Source organism: Lampetra planeri, chromosome 2, assembly GCF_965212315.1.
Source record: "Lampetra planeri chromosome 2, kcLamPlan1.2.h2, whole genome shotgun sequence".
Lineage (NCBI taxonomy): Eukaryota > Metazoa > Chordata > Hyperoartia > Petromyzontiformes > Petromyzontidae > Lampetra > Lampetra planeri.
Genome location: NC_136108.1, coordinates 36,140,031 through 36,160,673, shown reverse-complemented (window position 1 = coordinate 36,160,673; position 20,643 = coordinate 36,140,031). Strand labels below are relative to the sequence as shown.

Genomic DNA, 20,643 nt, shown 5'->3' with positions numbered 1-20,643 from the left:
CGGCGGTGGGGGCGATTCTCGCCGCGCCCCGAGTGCGCTTTCTCCCCGCCCCGCGTTGACATTTGCTGAAAAGACGCTAAACGCCGTGGCTCGTTTGAGCGACGAAGCGTGCGTGATGTGCGCCGACGCGGTTCATCTGGCGGCCCACCCCACGCGTTTCGGTGTTTCTGAAACCCCTCGGCGTCGTCTGTCGAGCGTAAACCTCTTCCTGTGAGCGGATGATCGAAATCGAGATGTGATCGTGGCGACCGCACCTCGCCAAGGCCTTCCACCCTCTGCGCAGTCGACACGCGCTCAGTCCCCCGTCGTCCACCCCGGGGGTCTTCCCGCTGGGTTTCCGCACGCGTCAAGATGGATCCGATGCCCGTCCCACCAACCGGCCTTCCGCCATCCCCCATACGCTCCGCCCAGCGCAATAGTCTCTTGCCCGATCCTGTCTGCACCGCTTTGTGGGGAAGTCGACGATGGTTGCCCTTTAGAGGGACTTGCCCCTGGTATAGGAATGTGGAATTTCCACCACTGGCTCAGAACTGTAAACAGGAGATGAGCACCGCCTCAAGGCTCATTGGCGCCGGAGATCAGTTTGACTTTTATGTTTACAACACTTACCTGCCACGTTCTCCTCCAGACTTGCGCTTTGCTGAGTGGACGAGCGAGCCCGGGCCAAGTTTCGGGGACCCGGCCGTAGGGATGCCTCTGCCCCGCAGCTTCGTGTCGACATGAATCGCTTTCCCATTCCGAGACCCTCCCAGTCCCTCTGTCCTCACCTGTTCCTCAAGCAGCCCCACGGATGTCTTGCGACAGCTGATTTGTAAGAATTGCCGATTACTCTCTTAGGAAGTTCCATATTGTTCTTATTGTTATCCCTTGTTTATCCATAAAAGCCTCACCGAGTTTTCACAGTAGGGGGCGATGTTGCAGTGCGTGATCCCAATTGAGTAAGTTTCAGGTAAAGTTTTAGCGTTGGGATTTATGCCAATACCCGTGACATTGTACGTGTCTTTTCGCTAAAGGAGGAAAACAGAGAAGCAGGAGGAAATCCATGGAGAACATTGGGAGAGAGAGAACATACAAAGGCACCTGCATTGCGAATCAAACTCAGGCGATTCTAGCTGTGAGGCCACGAGTGTTACCACTGCGCCTGCTTGCCACCACCCAGACTTGTGACCACTAGGAGGTTCTAAATGAGGTCTCTGTTTGTTTGAGGCAGGGCGTCGTGGCTTTGCTTCCTCTTTGTGTGCTCACGCCACGAGTGGGTGGCACGGACAGCGCTCCCATGATGCACGCAGTTGCATCAAAATGTCCACCGGTAACGATGCTGAGCCGGGTAAATTTTTTTCCGCGAGATATGGTAAAATAAAAATATGCTCAAACCTGGTTAAACAAAAGTGTTTTATTAATTATGATTCAATTATAATTGCTACATAAGTCACGTAAGTAAAAATAAAACGTTGAAAATTCATATCAGGCATTGACCTAAATCCACATTTTTAATTAAAAAGGATAATTGCATGGGCAAGCCTCTACCTAGGAGTGGATGGACCATGGAGTACGATGTTGGTGATGATGGTGGTGGTGGTGGATAAAGCATGCCACAATGTGACACGAACTTTGGTACAAATCCGGCACGAGACTCGGTCTGTGCCCGGCGCTAATCTGCCGGTAATGCTGTTGCGCGATGAGGGGGATTTTCCGGGCGCTGCGCAGGACATATTTTTTGGTCTCCCCTTCACTCCGTCCCTGGCCGCGGCCGGCCACGTGTCACCACCTACTCGGGTCTCCCAGCCACCCGGAAAATATTTGGTGAGAAATTGAGCCTCGGGTGAGGGCGCGTGAACGTCACCGTTCCCTTCCTCGGTGCCCCGCGCTCACTCGCCACTTCCACTGCCGTCTCGTGGGGGGGGGGCGTGGTGACGCAGGGGGAAGATGAAGCCACAGGACCGCCCCTGCAATCAATAGGCGGCACGTAACGATGCGGGCGCGGTGGATGGAGCACCGACCTCTGAACCCGGCGACCTCGGTTTGACTCCCGGCCGTAGCTAACGTCGGCAGCGAGCGATGTCTGAACGGTTTCTGGAATATCCCCGCGTTCACCAACCCGCATTGGCCAGCATGGCGCGGTATGGTCAAGCAATCCACATGGCCGGCATGGTGTGCGGAGGGGCAGTCTCCATGCAGCAGTGGGGTGATAGAGGGCTGCGACGTATCCATCTGATGTAGCAATGCATCGATTCCTTGAGCGACATCGATCCTTATGCCCTTGATGCATGCGTCGGATTGGATGGTTAAGAGTCGATCATTCACCGTTGCTGAACTTCGATACGAAAATTATTTCACTGATGTTACATTTTGGCTAAATGGGTCAAACAAAGACTGCAAATGAGACATTTGATTCTTGAATCTCGAATCGATTGGCGACCTTGGATTGTGAGAATTAAATCACTGTGGGGTGGGGGTGCGTTGGGGGGGGGTCGTGACATGCCTAATGAATAGCTTCCACGGGAAGTTACTAATTAGGGCTGCTTCTTGCCCTTCGAGCTTCAAACCTATTGCCATGAATATTAATGGAAGTATTTATGTGTGTGTGGATGTGTGATTATGTGTGTGTACAGTATGTGTGATTATGTGTGTATGTGGGGAGCGGTGGTGTAGCGGTTAGCGCGCTGCCCGACGTACCTGGCCACCTGGGTTCGATTCCTACTCACCGCCAACACCTGTGACGATTATTTGAATCGGTCCTGGGCCTCCCCTAGGTCGACTCGGCCTCAAATGAGTACCTGGTGCGATGTGTAAACATCGCCACTTGGGAGACAAAGGCCGCCGGCGTGGTGTTGGCCACCCACCCCCTCGTGAGCTGTGCCGGCCTTCATAGGTGCTGGCTAACAGCACTTGCCCCAACAGTCTGTTAAGGCTATACGGGGGCTCTTTGTCTTTTTTGCGTATTTATGTGTGTGAGACTGTCATGTGTGAGTGTGTGGGGAGCGGTTAGCACGCTGCCCTGTGAACCATATGACCCGAATTAGATTCCCGCTCACGACCAACACCAGTGAAATTTGTTTGAACCGGTACTGGGCCTTCCCTACGTCGACTCAGCCTCAAATGAGTACCTGATGCGGTGTGTTAACATCATCACCAACCCCCTCGTTTCATGTGCCGGCCTTCATAGGTGCTCGTTAACAGCACTTGCCCCAACAGTCTGTTAAGGCCATACGGGGGATCTTTGTTGTTGTGCACTGCATGGGAGTGTGTGTGTGTGTTAATGTCTGAATGTAGGTATGTATACGAGTGCGTGTGTGGTGTGTGTATTGATTTTGCATCATTGCATTGACCTTTAGCGAGAGCTGCTGTGCTGGGCACGCAGTCTGCACTGCACCCGGGCCTAGCGTGGGAGATGAAAGGCGCAAGTTCTGCACACTCTGCTATCTGCGAGTCTCCGCGGAGGGCAGTCGATCGCCGCCGGCTGAGTGGGACTGTGGCCCTTCCGTGTGAGCCGCGGGGGTGGAGGGTGGCTCTGCAAGCTCCTTTCATGAAGCCCCAAGTCGTGCTCACCGTTGCCTCGAACAAATCCATCCGGATTTCCGAAACGATTCACATTCCTGCACGCGGGAGCAGAGAACGCGAACCGAGTGATCTCCTGCGCAATGAGCACTGAGGCCACCGGCGCTCATCTCCTGTTCCCAGCCAGCTCCTGAGGCCACGGTGGAAATTTCACGCGGCGTGGAAATTAAAGTTTATCCAAAGGACAACCGCTGTTGATTTTACCGCAAATAGGCGGCGCTACCTTAGTCGACCCCGGACGGATGATGAGCCGAGTAAAATCCCCCCCCCCCAACCGGGGTATGAACTCGCGACCTTCCGATGGCGAGCTCTACGGCCAAGCCACCTGGCCGGTAGCCGCCCTCTCATGAACGCACGCAGCCTCCCGACTCGTGAGCGAGGCAGCGCCGCCTGGCCCGGAGGTCTCCATGGCTCGGGTTGCGTTGAGGCCGGCGAGCGGCGGCGATCGCTGTCGGACTTCGCGGGGGCACGCGGTGCCGGTCGCGTGCTCGGCGAGAGACGAGGCAGCACGTGCTCCCTTCACAAACCCGCGCCCGCACCGACCAGCGTGGTGACGTACGGCGGTGGTGTCGGTGATGTTTACCGACTCGCGTGTAGCCCTTGACGAAGAGAGGGTTCTCTTAACGGCAGCGAATGCAGCAAGCGCTGCTCGGTGTTCGTTGAAAAAATCCTATCGGGCGTCACGCGCACATGCGCACATCGGCACATGCGCTCGCACGCGCGACCGCAAGCGGCGCGACGGGTGTTCAGGAAATCGAGCAATCTCGCGGCTTCCATGTCAGCTCGTGGACTTGGCGCCCATGTGACCCTGCCGACCGCCTGCGTGTGCCCTCGTCTCAGACGACAAGTGCTGCTTGCTGGGTGTGGCAGCCGTCGCCTTGCCAGCGGTCAGTCGCCTCCCTATCACTCTTCTATGGCTGCCACTGCCGTGGTTACTCTTCGCGTGAACATCGCTCATTGGTTCATCCACCCGTGTTGAGGACTCGGTCTACCGACCAGGCAGGGCGCTTCGTCTCATCTGCACTGTTCAGCCACCGCACTGCAGGTCACACCAACGCACGCACTCATTCACTCGCCCGCTCATTCAAACACCCACTCACCCACACTGCTGGTCACAGGCTTCTCTCTCCACTTCTTATCTCGCACGGCTCCACTCTGTAATTCCCTCCCATCGTCTCTTTCATAGCTCTCGTAATAACATTTGGTCAATTGAAGAAATACGTTGACTCCTTATCTGTTACATCTCTGATAACGCTGTTTATTGCTGACCGCTTGATGTGTTTGGCCTTTGGGCCCTGTGCTCTGCCACTGTGATTAATAAAAGAAAGAGAGATGACATCTAACGTCGCTCTGGTTGGTCTCAGGGTCTTCACTCTCCGCCTTGCGTGACATCTCAGTTTTACGTGCAAGACCCCGTGACAGGTGCACGTCCACGGCACCTCGGAGGTGAGGTCACGAGGTCGGAGAGCGGTCGGCGCCCGGAATCATTTTAGCGGTGGCGGCGTGGTGAAGCGCCTGACCTGCTGGGTGTCGCGGTTGTTTTTGGGGATTTTCGCCGGGATTTGTGTTGATAGGAGGCCTCGGTTGGGCCTGAAATCGGTCACGCAGAGCGCCGCCGGTGCAACGTGCGAAGGAGTGAAGCTCTCTCGGTGAGCTGTGGAGGAATGTGAGCTGGGCGGGAGCGAGCAAACGTGGTTAAGATGCAAACATTCCTTCAAATCTTATCTGTCCGTGAATGTGTTCCGAAACGGAACAAACGTGTTTAGCTACGTGAAGTTGTACAGAACGCACGAACAGTGTTTCTCTTTTGACAGGGCTCCATCACTGATATGGAGTGCACGTGTCAATAGCATTTGCTAAATAAGCCTGACCTGGTTCAGAGCGTGATCTGCGCAAACCGACACCGCTGGGCAAAAATTGTCTGTAAAGAGTCAATAGGCTGATGGATGTAAATGTGGCCCCGTATAATGTAGATCTGCTGGTATATGCCATGATGTGGCAAGCGCTTCGTTTGAAATAACAAAACCACACCTGCCCATTTTTTTTAAAGAAGCTGAGCATCTAAAAGTATGTTGTTGTCAACGGCTACGTTTCTGCAATACTTCCGAACTGGACATGTATTTTTTTTATTCCCGCCATTTCGTGTGGAGGGCCGGCCCTGAACGGCAACTTGGGAAATGTTGCTGCCCTAATCTTGGTCGATCGAGAGGGCTGTATCACGAGGAAGCAGACAGCCGCACACACAAACATGTGCGCTGCGGTTTGACTTTCCTCTTAACGTCAATTACAGCCACTCTCAATACACCATTGGATGAAGGCCTCCCCACACCGTGCCAGTCATGGGGATTTTTTTTTACCATACTTCACCACGCTGATCAGTGCGAGGTTGGTGAAGGGGGTTAGAGGGCTTGGGACTGGTTCTGATATCACTCGCCCACTGATGTGGTCACCGGATGCACGGTGGCACTGCTCTCTCTACCCCTCGTATGAGTGCTGCCTGTCACAAACAAAAATGCAATGTTTTGGTCAAATTTATTTGGAATTATATTTGATCTTGTGTGACAAGATGACATGCCGGTCACAATGAACCCCTGGAAGTGGGATGAGTAGGGATGTGCTGATCCACTCCGTAGGAATGCGGCGATCTACTCCAGGCAAGACAGTTTTAGCAGACGCAGAATCTACAGCGCCAAGAGTCCGGATAATTTGTTGTGATTTGAACAATTTATTGTAACTTCTGCATGTTCAGCCAAGACAGGAAACGTGTAGGAGAGAGCACGGCCGCAGAGGAGATGGATCGATGAAACCGTGCAGGGTTGCCGTTGCATTTTCGGCAGACGGCCGCAGCACACCCGGCGTGTTGCGGCGCGCGTTGGAATGCGCTCCGTCCACTTCGGGGTGCTGCGAGCGGCCCGCACCCACAGTCCCCTCTCAGTGTGTGTGCATTCACACGTGCGTGCGTGTGCATTCACACGTGCGTGCGTGTGCATTCACACATGTGTGCGTGCGCGCGCATTCACGTGTGCGTGCGTGTGTGTATTGCGGGGAGTGGTATTTTGCGCGCTGCGCCATGAAACTGGCGACCCCAGTTCGATTCCCGCTCATGGCCAACAACAATTCCCGCTCATGGCACCTCTGATTAGCACGATTGGCTACGTGTACGGTGTGAAATAAGTTCAACATACATACTTCTGAACCGGGTCTGGGCCTCTCCTAGATCGACTCGGCCTCAAATGAGTACCTGGTGCAGTGTGTAAACATTGCTACTCAGGAGAGAAAGGCGGCCGGGCGTGATGCTGGCAATCTACGCTCTCGTGTGCCGTCCCGGCCTTTATAAGGTGCCTGTTAACAGCACTTACCCCCAAAAGTCGATCAAGGATATAGTAAAAAGGATCTTTATCTTTTGTGAGAAGTAGTGGAGCGGTTTGCGCGCTGCACTCCGAGCCCGGCGACCCGAGTTCAGTTCCCAGTGACGAATATCTGAACCGGTCCTGGGCCTCCTACGTCGATGTCTTCACTAGGGATACAAAGGCGGCAAGGCGTGGCGTTTGCCACACTCCGCCCACTTGTAAGGCCTTTCTAGGCTTGATTGATGCTCGCTAACAGCAGATGCCCTGCAGCAGCGCTGTGTGTGTACGTGTTGAAGGATGTATGTATGTTGAACTTCTTTTGCAGTGTGATTGTTCCCCACCACCACCACGGCGCATTTGAATGTGGCAGTGTCTGCGTGCGCTCGTGAATGCGCGTGCCGCGGGGTGTGGGTGTGAGCGTGTGCCCGTCCTCCTTCATACCTGGCCTCTCCACCCCACTCCTGTAATTCACGCCGCCTTTATTCTGCATTATTCACAGGTGTTTTCTTGCCTGCCTTTGTTTTTCATTGTGCCGGTTGCGCCAGCCATTTAGCCTGCGGCGATGTGGGACTTGGGCATTGTCATCAGCGCCTCAAGCCGAACGCCTGTGCCCATGCTGAACCAGTTTTGTCGCTACATTGCGGCATGGCACTTGGATGAAATTGTTCTCACCACGCTGGGTTATAATGTCAGTGCGAGACATTTCACTCTTTTGTGTCTGCCCCCTGCATTCCAGGGGCAGCGATCCTAACTGGACAACCGGCGTGGCTTGTCCACAGCTGCTTTTCTTAATGAACTCCCCATACTTCACCGAGCTGGTCACTGAAACCTTTGTCGGAGGTCACCGTGGATCTCGGCGCGGCTTCGCTCTCTCGCGTGCACTCCCCCCCCCCGATGCCCTCTCCACGCCGTTCCGCTCGCCCCGTGGCCTGCCCTCACCTCCACCCCCCACGTCGCATCTCCCAGCCCGCGGTCACGATCCCGCCAGGGTTGTCGCGTCACCCGCAAGCGTTGGTATCGACCCGACGAGGGACGTCCGTTGTTTCCCAACCGCTTATCGCGCGCTGCCTCCGTCGTGTTGTAACTCTCCGCGCTGCGGGGCGGTGAGTTTACACTCCGCGCGTCCACATGGCACGTGGGGTGCCCGGCCAGCGAGCTCGCCGACGGTTTTGGCATTACGTGCGTGTGGTCGGCTTGGCGATGAGTCGGTCTTTGATGATGTTACGAAATGGAGGCATTGCCAAAGTAGAGCGTGATGCCAGCGAGCGGCTGAAGGTTCCTCTTTTGATTGTTATTCACCCCTACCCCCTGCCCCCCACGTGCCGCCGGCCTCACGTCGCGAGACGAAGCGTGCGCGCGGTAAACCTCGCTGAGTGGCGCAACCGTTCACGTCGGAAAACGGCCTGTGGAAGTGGATCTTGCAGAGCTACCTCTGAGACCGCTGCCAGTGGTGCGCACACCGTGGAGGGCATCGCTGTCCCACCCGCCCTGTGCATGAGAGTGATGTTCGACGCACGGCAGCCAAGCTGGCTTCTTAATTCTCAGAGCAGGAATTTAGCCAAATCTAGTGCAGAAGCAATGAAAATACAACGTTTTGATCACCAACCCCACGTCACGAGATACCCCAGAATCACGTCACGTGACAGCGAGAGTGCACAATTGATAGAACCGGCGGGGAGAGGCCAGCAGCAATGGAAGTCTGCGCTGTCGTGCCGCAGCGCCGACGTTGATGAGAATCGTGGTGGGGGGCGGGGGGCGGGGTGGGGTAGGCGTTCGCTTCTCCACTGTGGCGCGGCACCAGCAAGGTGGCTTTGAAGTGGCGGTGCACGATGTCGCGACGTCCCCGAGCTGTGGTAAATCAACGCGCATCATTATCCCGCGTTAATATTTTAACGGCCGCCGCGAGACCTGCTGTCCTTGAGATTGATGGGGACTGCGGGTGCGGCCCACTCAAGGTTTTACGGGGGGCACCTCTGCCGCCTGCTAGCGAGACCTCGCGTGCTTTTCAATTGGCGGCACTCTCCTCACCTTTCTCTCTCTCGCGGAGCGCAAAGCGTACAGGGGGGGGTGGGCGCTGCCCCGCGAGGTCGCCACGGGCCCGCCTGCCGCCCCCTGCGTCGCCTCCTCCGTGGAGCCTACGCCATCTGGTGGAGTTACTGATATCCTGTGGAGTTGCCCACACCTGGCGGAGTTGCCCACATCTGACGGAGTTGCCCACATCTGGTGAAGTTGTCCACATCTGGTGGAGTTGCCCATATCTGGTGAAGTTGCCCACATCTGGTGGAGTTGCCCACATCTGGTGGAGTTGCCCACATCTGGTGAAGTTGCCCACATCTGGCGGAGTTGCCCACATCTGGTGAAGTTGCCCACATCTGGTGGAGTTGCCCACATCTGGTGGAGTTGCCCACATCTGGTGGAGTTGCCCACATCTGGTGGAGTTGCCCACATCTGGTGGAGTTGCCCACATCTGGTGGAGTTGCCCACATCTGGCGGAGTTGCCCACACCTGGCGGAGTTGCCCACATCTGGCGGAGTTGCCCACATCTGGCGGAGTTGCCCACATCTGGTGGAGTTGCCCACATCTGGTGGAGTTGCCCACATCTGGTGGAGTTGCCCACATCTGGTGAAGTTGCCCACATCTGGTGGAGTTGCCCACATCTGGTGGAGTTGCCCACATCTGGTGGAGTTGCCCACATCTGGCGGAGTTGCCCACACCTGGCGGAGTTGCCCACATCTGGCGGAGTTTCCCACATCTGGCGGAGTTTCCCACATCTGGTGGAGTTGCCCACATCTGGTGAAGTTGCCCACATCTGGTGGAGTTGCCCACATCTGGTGGAGTTGCCCACATCTGGTGAAGTTGCCCACATCTGGTGAAGTTGCCCACATCTGGTGAAGTTGCCCACATCTCGTGAAGTTGCCCACATTTGGCGGAGTTGTCCAGAGGGCGGTCGCAAGGAACACGATCGGCGTCAGAGGTGTCTCCATTTAACCGACCCCCGTACTGAGTACAAAAAACGAGGACATCTCATGGAAAGAAGAATATGTCACAGCACCAGCAGAGGAGAGAGCTGCATTCTCTAGTGGAAGTGCATTATTAGACAACGTACAAAAAACTGGGACTTTTAATGCCCTGGAAAGACTTACAGATTTCCCTTGACAGAGGTTAACACCACCAGGAGGTTGTCATGGGAAATCTCTCCCAAGCGGCAAACCTTGCATCACGGCGTTCAGCCTGGACACAGGTGGAACCGCCACTCTGCATGAGCAGAACCCCATTCTGTGTCTGCACGTGAACACAAATATCTTAGTCATTCTGCCAATTGTCTTTTTGAACCAATATTGCCAGCAGCATTTGTTTAATTAAGCAAACTTTGAACCAGTTTCGGCCTTCTGTGTCTCGGCTTCAGAATAAAGCAAATGTTGCGGGGTTAATTATAAAGATTTGTCTTTGATCAAGCGCCCCCCGCTACACTGGGGCGTATCGGATCACTTTACGTCGCATCTCATCTCAACACATTTGAAAGGGCACCCCCAGTGGCAGCTGTCCCAGTGGGCGCATAGTTTGTTATTTGCACCGATGCTCCATCTACACAAAGGGGCCCATTTCACCGCAACATTGCAGGCGGTCTACATTACTGCTGCGCAGGATTTCGTGGTTGTGCCGTACTACTCTCTGACGCGTGTCCAGGTTCTACCGTAGCTGTTCGGCGCGACGTCCGACGTTTCGCTCAAGCGGCTCCCGGCACGTGGAGCGAAATATTTGACGTCGTGTCGGAAAACGCGTCGTGCGACTGGAGTTTGTTCGAGGGAAGGAACGCACGGCAGAGACCCCCACTCCGCCGCCGTCACGGGGGCCGCGCCGCCGGGCGTGGCCAGGAATGACACGGGCGCGCCACGTGGGAGGAGACTCGCGCCCATCGGTGTGTCGGCGCGTTACAAAGCGGAGGTGCACGGTCGCGCACGCTTCACGGCATCGTGTGCACCGGAGTTTATTCCGTGGCTTCGGGAATTAAACTGCGCCGGCTTAATCCGAGTCCCGCAAAGCAGAAGGTCAGCGTTACCGGTGCCGATGACGAGGGCTCGCTCCAGGTTCTCGCTGCCTGATGGCGCGCCGCGTGTATTGTGTCCGGTGCGCAGGAGTGGCGAGCGCGTGTGGAGGCAGTGCCACGCTGTCACGCCGCACGCCCCGCTAGTGCTGCCCGCACACCCCGGGGTGACACTCCGCTCCCCTCCGCTCCCCTCCGTTCACCTCCGCCCTTTCCGCCGCTTGCGATTCGCCGCTCGCAACTCCTCTTTCAAATCTACAAAACGAGCGCTTATCGCATCGCCTTCTCTTGCTGAAGTACGACCGTTTTCTAAGACGTTATTTTTCCTTTAAAAAAACACCCATAAGTGCAGTTTATAGAAGTGCGCTCGCGATCCCGTGCCTGGCGACGCTGCACGTCCACAATGTGCTCTGTGGGTGCCTCTGGGTGACGTTACATAATGGACGAACTCGGCTGGCGGGCCTTTGGGAAGGGCGGGCGGCGTTGACCCCACCGAGGTCACGCGGCTTCATCGCTCACCCTCTTCACTGTAATTTTACGGTGAATAATATTGGTCGTGAAAGCTCACGTGTTAAACTACAGCAGACTTGTCACCAGTGTCATCTTGCAGTCGCGCTACTGTGCGGCTCTCCGAGGCGTTCTCGGGTCACGCCGCGTGTCGTTCGGCGCGATGTCCGACGCTTCGCTTCTCGAAGCCCCCAAACACGTGGAGAAAACGTTGGACTTTGTGCGGAACGACTCGTGACAAAAACCCGCGAACGCGTCCGAAGGCCTATCGCCTCATGTCGGCTGTCGTGCGGTTGACCCCGTTATAATTAAATTTCGCTTACTTTACCATAAATGGACAAGCGGTCGAAGCTGCGCCACAAACCGTGAATGGAAAGTGCCGACTGGGAGAGCGTTTGTTGTAGCCCAGCGTGCGAAGACGTGCCCGGGTCGCTGTGCTCACGGCGCGCAGGGGAAGGGAACAGCCCCGAGTGCGAGCGGCCAGTTTCAACCGGCTGCCAGGGATGGAACCAAAACACGCTAAGAGTTGGGAATGAGCACGCGAGGGTTTTGTCGACTTGATTTCCCCTTTCTTGCCACTGCGCGTTTGTCCTCCTCGGGGGAGTTTAATTAGCGACGGTAGCGGCAGCGCTCGTGCCGGGCGCGTAGGAAGCCGCACGGCGCTCGGATAACGGCGGATCTGCCGGAGAGGGCGCGGGAATCTCTTTGATCAACGTGGCCGGTTTTCCCTCGAGCGAGTCCCTGGAGTTGTGATCATCCTGATGAGGGTTATCGTGCCTCCCCCTGACAAACAGAGTTCTTGCATCCACGCTTTCAACCTTAGTTGGAAGGCGTTTACATATTTTTTTAATATGTTTTAATTTGTTTCCTTCCCGCCTCCTGCATGTTTCACATTGCAAGTGCAGTATGAAGGATCAGGATTTGCATGGCGTTATTCAGCATTTGGACGTGGCGCCTCGGGGTGCCGTGCACGTTGCCCCATCCATTCCGAGCACAGCCTTCTGACCGGTGCGCTTATAACAGCTTGGCGCTGGGTTCAATGCATTTGGCGGCCAGGTGGCAGTAAAGGTCGGAGTGGCAAACTCGCAATCACAATGTTGCGAGTTTAAGGTCAACTTGGGCCAGAGTTTCTGTAGAGTAGATAACATCCATACTGCTTAGTGGAAAGCGAATATCGGTCGTTCCACATAAGCAGCTTTAAATGAAGGATTTTAAGCAGTAGCTGCGCATCACCACCGAGAAAGCATTCCTCAACGCTTGGGCACGCGGACTGGTTGACGTTGACCGTACTACGGAGTCCAGTACAGAGGTGCATTTGCTTACTGAGGATTTACAAACGCCTTTAGCTAGACCACACGCTGTTAACACGCTCGCCCCACAGCCTCTTGTGTTCACTGCAGTGGCAGAGGTGGCGACGCTCAAGTTAGAAACACGCGGTGGCTGTCGGGTCGAACTTATTTCCCTCTAGCACCCTATCAGTGCGCCTTTGACGCTCGCGGTGACCGATACGGACTGGTCGTCGTGCGGACCGTGGACACGCGGCAGACCTCGTCTGACCACGCGCCCTGCGAAACGAAGCCACGGGCTTGGCGCTACCCACGGGCCGTGGGATGCCCACGCCTGGCTTGGTGGTAACCGAGTCGCGGGCAGCGCGTGCGACGGTGCTTCGTGGCTTCCCCGGCTGCGGTGGTTTGTAGCGGGAAGCACCGTGCGACGCAGCGCGGGAAGCGGGCACGGCCGCTCCGCTCCACACGCGCGATTTGAAAGAGAACAAGACGGGGCGAGTGCGGTCGTCTTGTGCCGTTTGCGTCGCGCTGCCTCGGTTGAACGACATGCGATGTTGTGTTGAATGACGCACCGTGACTTGCTCTAACCCCCCGCCGAATTGCGCTAATCGGTGAATGTTTTCTTTTGCATAGGTTGTTGTGGAATGGGTAATCTGCTAAAGGTCCTATCCAAGGATATTGAGAATATTCCACGCTTTTTCTTGGATTTTGAAAGTAAGTTTTTTTTTGCGCCCGGAAACGAGAGAACGATCGCGCGGGTGGGGGGGGGGGGGATTGTGCGTCGCGTGCGCAGAGGACGGTGCCGGTCGGGGAAAGAGGGGGCCCATGCCAGGGCCCGATGTTAACGACGTGAGACCACCGGGGTGTCGGCAAATTTACAGATTGAGCAGAACCACAGAAATTTACGAGCGCTTGAGAGTCATTCACTGGCACGGTAAAACCACACGCAGGCCAAACCACACGCAGGTCAAACCACACGCACAGTCAAACCAAGGCAGGTCTCTTGCACTGCATCAATTCTACTGCGCGCCGGTCGTGCGGCTGATGAATTAGCGACGAGTGGACGGTGGAGACGGCACTTGCGGGCCCCCGTGCGTTGTTTTAGCGGCACTGCCCAACTTAATGACGAGCGGCCGAATTGGTCTGCGTTCCTCCAGCGCCCGATATCGTGGCGTAACGCTCGCGTCGCCAAGAGGTTCAGGTGCCCCCCCCCCCTACTCAGGGGATCTCTGGAGGGTGCGCCACCCCCCCCTCTTATACAACACAAAATAAAATCAATGGCAGCAACTCTCGATGTCAGTCATGGATGTTTTTTCCACTCTACTTCACGCTGGGCAGTGCGGGCTGGTGAAGGGGGGGGGAGGGGAGGAGAAGGGCAGGATCAGTTTTGAATATCACATGCCACTGATATTAACCGCTGCCCAGAATCAAACTCGGGTCGCTAGTTTGACAGCGCAGCGCTCTCACAGCCCGTAGCCCCACACGGTGCGTCCAACACCGATGCGCGCACACCGCCAGGGTAGCACGTATTTGGGTCGTAGTCGCGCATTCACAGGGACCGTAGATTTTGCGACGGGGCATCCGGCTAACGATCACGCAATCAGGTTTTGCTCTCTCTGGGATTAGCAGCACCTTGAGCGGTGCAGGCCTCGGCGCCTGCAGTGGGTCCCGGGCTCGGGGTTGTGCGATCGACAACGATCCGATCGGCCAGAGCGGCCGAGCCGTCCTCTCCGCCGTGCGTCACGCCTGCGCCGGTTTGCACAGCGGCCACGCGGATTGCGCCTCCTGCAGCAGCGGCCTCCGCCGACGGCGCGCCCTTGATGTCAATCGCTCGCATTTTAAAAATTCAGCTCGCGTCCCCGATTCGGAAGCGGCCGCGCGTGCGCTTTCGCCGCGCGGTTAAAAACGCTTTCCGGAATTTGGCGCGCGACGCAGCAGATAAATGGGAAAAGGTGCAGCCCTGCAATTTCCCGTTCACGCCACTGCTGGCAGAAGCGCCTCCGCTAGGGGGAGCTCTAGAGGTCCCCTCTAGGGTGGTATTTGGCCTACTCTTCTGCACACAATGCAGCAGATGTCCTCATAAACGACAAAATAAGCTGCTGCTTTGGACGTCATCCAGTTGCCTTTGTGCCATACGTAGCGATGTCCGGCGTCGCGCGCTCGCGGCCCCCTCCTTGGCACCGCTTCCGTCGTCTGTCGGGGGTGGGCGGAGATTGTCAACATGGACCCCGTGAACCGCGGCGTTTCCCCAAAAATCCCAAGAGAGCATGCGAGCGAGATCGCCACAGTTGAGTGGCTTGGCTGGCATCTCCCCCCATGCCCTCCGTGCCCCCCACGCCCCCTCGCCGCCGTTCCCCGAGCCCAAGGTTGAGAATCAACGCTGCCGTGCCTCGCTTTGCCGGACTGCACTAAACGCGCCGCTGTGTCTGCTCTCTGCGCCCCTCTCTATCCCCCCCCTCTCTTCCTCTTCTCCCTCTTCTGGTTTCTCTCTCTCGCCCTCTCGCTATCTGTGCTGGTCTCCCTCCTCCTCCTCCTCTCTCTCTCTGTGCCTACAGGTGCCTGATATGGGGAACCTGTTAAAAGTGCTCACTTGCACAGACCTTGAACAGGGGCCAAACTTTTTCCTTGACTTTGAAAGTGAGAGCCGTCGTCGTCGGTGTGACGCGTTTGCTTGTTCTGTCCGCTCCATGATGTCCTCCACTCGGTTTCTCTGCGCTTGCCGTGCGACGTTGTCCATAGGCCTGGCGCCATCCAGCAGTGCTCGGAAAGGAAACGTGCACTGCATCCCTTTGTTATCGTCCTGACAAATGCTGCGGAGATGCATGCATTTTGCCAAAATAAACCAATTGTATAAGACTTCAAATATAAAATCGGAGCCAGCCTATGTACAATGTTACTTCTGCAGTGTTGTCGAATGCCGTCGTGCGTGTCGCTGTTCCGAGTTTTACTTTTGTTTTTGGTCGTCCGGTTGTCACGCATGCCGATCATCGCACACACACGCATGTGATAGCACTCGCAGAAGCGCATGCACTCACGCACGAGAACCGCCTGTACGTTCATCCATTTGTGGATCAAAGTGAGATTCCCCGAAGGTGGGGGCTGCTCGCAGCCTGGGCCTGACCACGGCTGGGGAACACGGCGGAATATCGCATGGCGCTCTGCAAAGATCCGTTCTCATCATCGTCGTCATAATCGTCGTAGACGTCACCGTCGTCATCATCGGCATCATCATCGCCGTTATCGTTGTCATCATCGTCATCTTCATCATCAACATCGTCGTCGTTGTCATAAGTCAGTTACGTTAATTTGTTTTATAAATTTCAGACTGAGGCTGTGTTTGCGTGCAGTGTCGCCCGAAGTCAGCGGTTGTCATTCGCTAAACGCCACGAGGAAACATGCATGGGAGCCGTGCACGGCAGCGTCCATCTCCACAACAACACATTTATCAAGCGCATTTCCTTCCCTGTGGCATGGCTGTGGTGGCTGGTGGTGGCTGGTGGTGTCTGGTGGTGGTGGTTAATTATCGTGGCGGTGGTTGTCGGGCCGGTGCCGGTCGATGGTAATTGGCGTTGGTGGTTTCGGCGCGTACCCCAAGATGCGCAGCCCACCGAGGCGGAGCGGGACTCGTGGCAGCAGGTGAACGGCGTGCTGCAGCAGAGCGAGGGCATCCTCACCGAGCTGCAGGCCTACCGCGGGGCCGGCCAGGAGATCCGAGAGGTGCGCTCACCGCTCGCCGCTCACCGCTCACCGCTCGCCGCTCGCCGCTCGCCGCTCGCCGCTCGCCGCTCGCCGCTCGCCACTCGCCGCTCGCCGCTCACCGCTCACCGCTCGCCGCTCGCCGCTCGCCGCTCGCCGCTCGCCGCTCGCCGCTCGCCGCTCACCGCTCACCGCTCGCCGCTCGCCGCTCGCCGCTCACCGCTCGCCACTCACCGCTCGCCACTTACCGCCCGGCCCACGGCGGCAGCGGAGGCCTGGCCGGCCATGTTGAGCCTGCAGGGCTCCTCGCACGGGGGGCACGGGGACACGTGGGGGGCACGGGGCGGGTGGAGGGGGGAGCACGTGGAATGGGGGGGGCACGGGGGTCACATGGAGCCACACGCGGGGGGGTGGGGGTTCGGGGGACACGGTGTCACACGGGAGCAGCGGGGGGCATCAGGGATGCGGGGGACACGTTCTCGTCTGTCTGTCTATGCGCGGTCGATCTCTGCCTTCTCCACTCTGAGGAACCGTCGCCCAAATGCTGTTGCATGTTTTTCATTACAGTCAGCGTCAGAGCAAACCTGACGAGTTTGTAATGACCGTTTGTGCATGCACGCATGCGCACACACGTGTGCATGCACACGCAAACATGCGCACACACATGCACACGCGCACACACGCACGCAAGCTGCACTCCCAGGACCGCCCTAGAGTGGGGGAGATGCACGGCATAATCGGCACTCGCGGTTGCAGTCATGCGCATAGCACGCGACATACACAGCGTTCCCCCACACACACACACACAGGTGTGTGCGCGATACGAATGGCAGGTGGCAGCGGTCACTCCGCGGTGCCACTGGGCACGTTTTTCACGGCGTTATTGCCACGCGACGTGGTGGCTCAGTGGAGCCGACAACGCTCATGACATCTAAAACGATTTCCTTTTTGTTGTGCGTGGTGGTTGTGGTGGCGGCGGTGATGCCGGGCCCGCAGGCGATCTCCAACTCCAACGACGTCGAGCTGCAGGAGAAGGCGTGGAAGGCCGTGTGTCCACTCGTGGCCAAGCTCAAGCGCTATTATGAGTTCTCCCTCTGCCTGGGTAAGAGGCCAGCCTCCGACTCTCCCAGCTCTTGCCTACCGCAGGGCACGGCCGCCCAGCGGTGACATTTATACCTCGCAGCAGCAGCAAGGACCTGATGATGATGATGAAGATGATGTTGATGGTGACGATGGTGATGATGATGATGACGATGATATTGATGACGATGGTGACGATGATGATGGTGACGATGATATTGATAACGATGGAGACGATGGTAGCGTTGGTGATGGTGGTGATGATGATGGTGGTGGTGACGATGGTGATGATGACGGTGGCGGTGACGATGGTGATGATGACGGTGGCGGTGACGGTGGCGGTGACGGTGACGGTGGTTGTGACGGTGGTGGTGACGGAGACGGTGGCTGTGGTGGTGGTGGTGACGGTGGTGGTGACGGTGATGGCTGTGATGGTGGTGGTGACTGTGGCGGTGACTGTGGCTGTGACTGTGGCTGTGATGGTGACGGTGACGGTGGTGGTGACGGTGACGGTGGTGGTGACGGTGACGGTGGTGATGGTGGTGGTGACGGTGGTGGTGACGGTAGCGGTGACGGTGGCTGTGACGGTGGTGGTGACTGTGGCTGTGGCGGTGGTGGTGACGGTGGTGGTGACGGTGGTGGTGACGGTGACGGTGGTTGTGACGGTGGTTGTGACGGTGGCGGTGACGGTGGCGGTGACGGTGGCGGTGGCGGTGACGGTGGCGGTGACGGTGGCGGTGACGGTGGCGGTGACGGTGGCGGTGACGGTGGTGGTGACGGTGTGTGCGGGGTCCGTGCAGCGGAGGCGCTGCGCAGCCTGCTCACGGCGCTCACGTGCCCGCCCTGCACGCCCACGCAGCACCTGGAGCGAGAGCAGGCGCTCGCTAAGCAGTTCGCCGAGATCCTCCACTTCACGCTGCGCTTCGACGAGCTCAAGGTGCCCGCCGCCGGGGCAGGGGGCACGGGGGGGAGGGGGGCGGGGGGGGAGGGGGGCGTGACGACGACTCCAGCGATGAATCGCACGCGAGGAATGGTCCTCGACGATCGCCCGCTGAGCGTCTATGGGACCCTCCACGCACTCTCCTGCCTCTCCCCTCTCATCTCACTCTACTCCCCTCCACGCACTCCCCTACCTCTCCCCTCTCATCTCACTCCACTCCCCTCCACGCACTCCCCTGCCTCTCCCCTCTCATCTCACTCCACTCCCCTCCACACACTCTCCTACCTCCCCCCTCTCATGTCACTCTACTCCCCTCCACGCACTCCCCTGCCTCTCCCCTCTCATCTCACTCCACTCCCCTCCACGCACTCCCCTACCTCTCCCGTCTCATCTCACTCCACTCCCCTCCACGCACTCCCCTACCTCTCCCCTCTCATCTCACTCCACTCCCCTCCACGCACTCTCCTACCTCTCCCCTCTCATCTCACTCCACTCCCCTCCACGCACTCCCCTACCTCTCTCCTACCTCTCTCCTCTTATCTCACTTTACTCCCCTCCACGCACTCTCCTACCTCTCTCCTCTCATCTCACTCTACTCCCCTCCACGCACTCCCCTACCTCTCCCGTCTCATCTCACTCCACTCCCCTCTACGCACTCTCCTACCTCTCCCCTCTCATCTCACTCTACTCCCCTCCACACACTCTCCTACCTCCCCCCTCTCATCTCACTCCACTCCCCTCCACGCACTCCCCTACCTCTCCCCTCTCATCTCACTCCACTCCCCTCCACGCACTCCCCTACCTCTCCCCTCTCATCTCACTCCACTCCCCTCCACGCACTCCCCTACCTCTCCCGTCTCATCTCACTCCACTCCCCTCCACGCACTCCCCTACCTCTCCCGTCTCATCTCACTCCACTCCCCTCCACGCACTTCCCTACCTCTCCCATCTCATCTCACTCCACTCCCCTCCACGCACTCCCCTACCTCTCCCCTCTCATCTCACTCCACTCCCCTCCACGCACTCTCCTACCTCTCCCCTCTCATCTCACTCCACTCCCCTCCACGCACTCCCCTACCTCTCCCCTCTCATCTCACTCCACTCCCCTCCACGCACTCCCCTACCTCTCCCCTCTCATCTCACTCCACTCCCCTCCACGCACTCCCCTACCTCTCCCCTCTCATCTCACTCCATTCCCCTCCACGCACTCTCCTACCTCCCCCCTCTCATCTCACTCCACTCCCCTCCACGCACTCCCCTACCTCTCCTGTCTCATCTCACTCCACTCCCCTCCACGCACTCTCCTACCTCCCCCCTCTCATCTCACTCCACTCCCCTCCACGTACTCTCCTACCTCTCCTGTCTCATCTCACTCCACTCCCCTCCACGCACTCTCCTACCTCCCCCCTCTCATCTCACTCCACTCCCCTCCACGTACTCTCCTACCTCTCCCGTCTCATCTCACTCCACTCCCCTCCACGCACTCTCCTACCTCTCCCCTCTCATCTCACTCCACTCCCCTCCACGCACTCTCCTACCTCTCCCGTCTCATCTCACTCCACTCCCCTCCACGCACTCTCCTACCTCCCCCCTCTCATCTCACTCCATTCCCCTCCACGCACTCTCCTACCTCCCCCCTCTCATCTCACTCCACTCCCCTCCACGCACTCTCCTACCTCCCCCCTCTCATCTCACTCCACTCCCCTCCACGCACTCCCCTACCTCTCCTGTCTCATCTCACTCCACTCCCCTCCACGTACTCTCCTACCTCTCCCGTCTCATCTCACTCCACTCCCCTCCACGCACTCTCCTACCTCTCCCCTCTCATCTCACTCCACTCCCCTCCACGCACTCTCCTACCTCTCCCGTCTCATCTCACTCCACTCCCCTCCACGCACTCTCCTACCTCCCCCCTCTCATCTCACTCCACTCCCCTCCACGCACTCTCCTACCTCTCCCCTCTCATCTCACTCCACTCCCCTCCACGCACTCTCCTACCTCCCCCCTCTCATCTCACTCCACTCCCCTCCACGCACTCTCCTACCTCCCCCCTCTCATCTCACTCCACTCCCCTCCACGCACTCTCCTACCTCTCCCGTCTCATCTCACTCCACTCCCCTCCACGCACTCTCCTACCTCTCCCGTCTCATCTCACTCCACTCCCCTCCACGCACTCTCCTA

General features: G+C 57.7%; 1 protein-coding gene across 8 annotated transcripts in view; it reads left to right on the top strand.

Annotated features, from left to right (window-relative positions):
• LOC144732943 (CYFIP-related Rac1 interactor A-like) overlaps positions 1-20,643 on the top strand; it is a 60,723-nt gene that overhangs the window by 24,435 nt on the left and 15,645 nt on the right. For 3 of the 8 annotated variants that reach the window (XM_078614657.1, XM_078614635.1, XM_078614620.1), the window contains 4 exons: positions 13,380-13,460; positions 16,342-16,463; positions 17,439-17,544; positions 18,323-18,459. In XM_078614657.1, the coding sequence (XP_078470783.1) occupies positions 13,391-13,460; positions 16,342-16,463; positions 17,439-17,544; positions 18,323-18,459 (435 nt within the window). In that variant the 5' untranslated portion in view covers positions 13,380-13,390. Of the gene's footprint in view, positions 1-2,501; positions 5,005-13,379; positions 13,461-13,533; positions 15,384-16,341; positions 16,464-17,438; positions 17,545-18,322; positions 18,460-20,643 lie in introns of those variants that run through there. The other 5 variants (XM_078614643.1, XM_078614617.1, XM_078614649.1 and 2 more) reach the window with 5 other exon arrangements.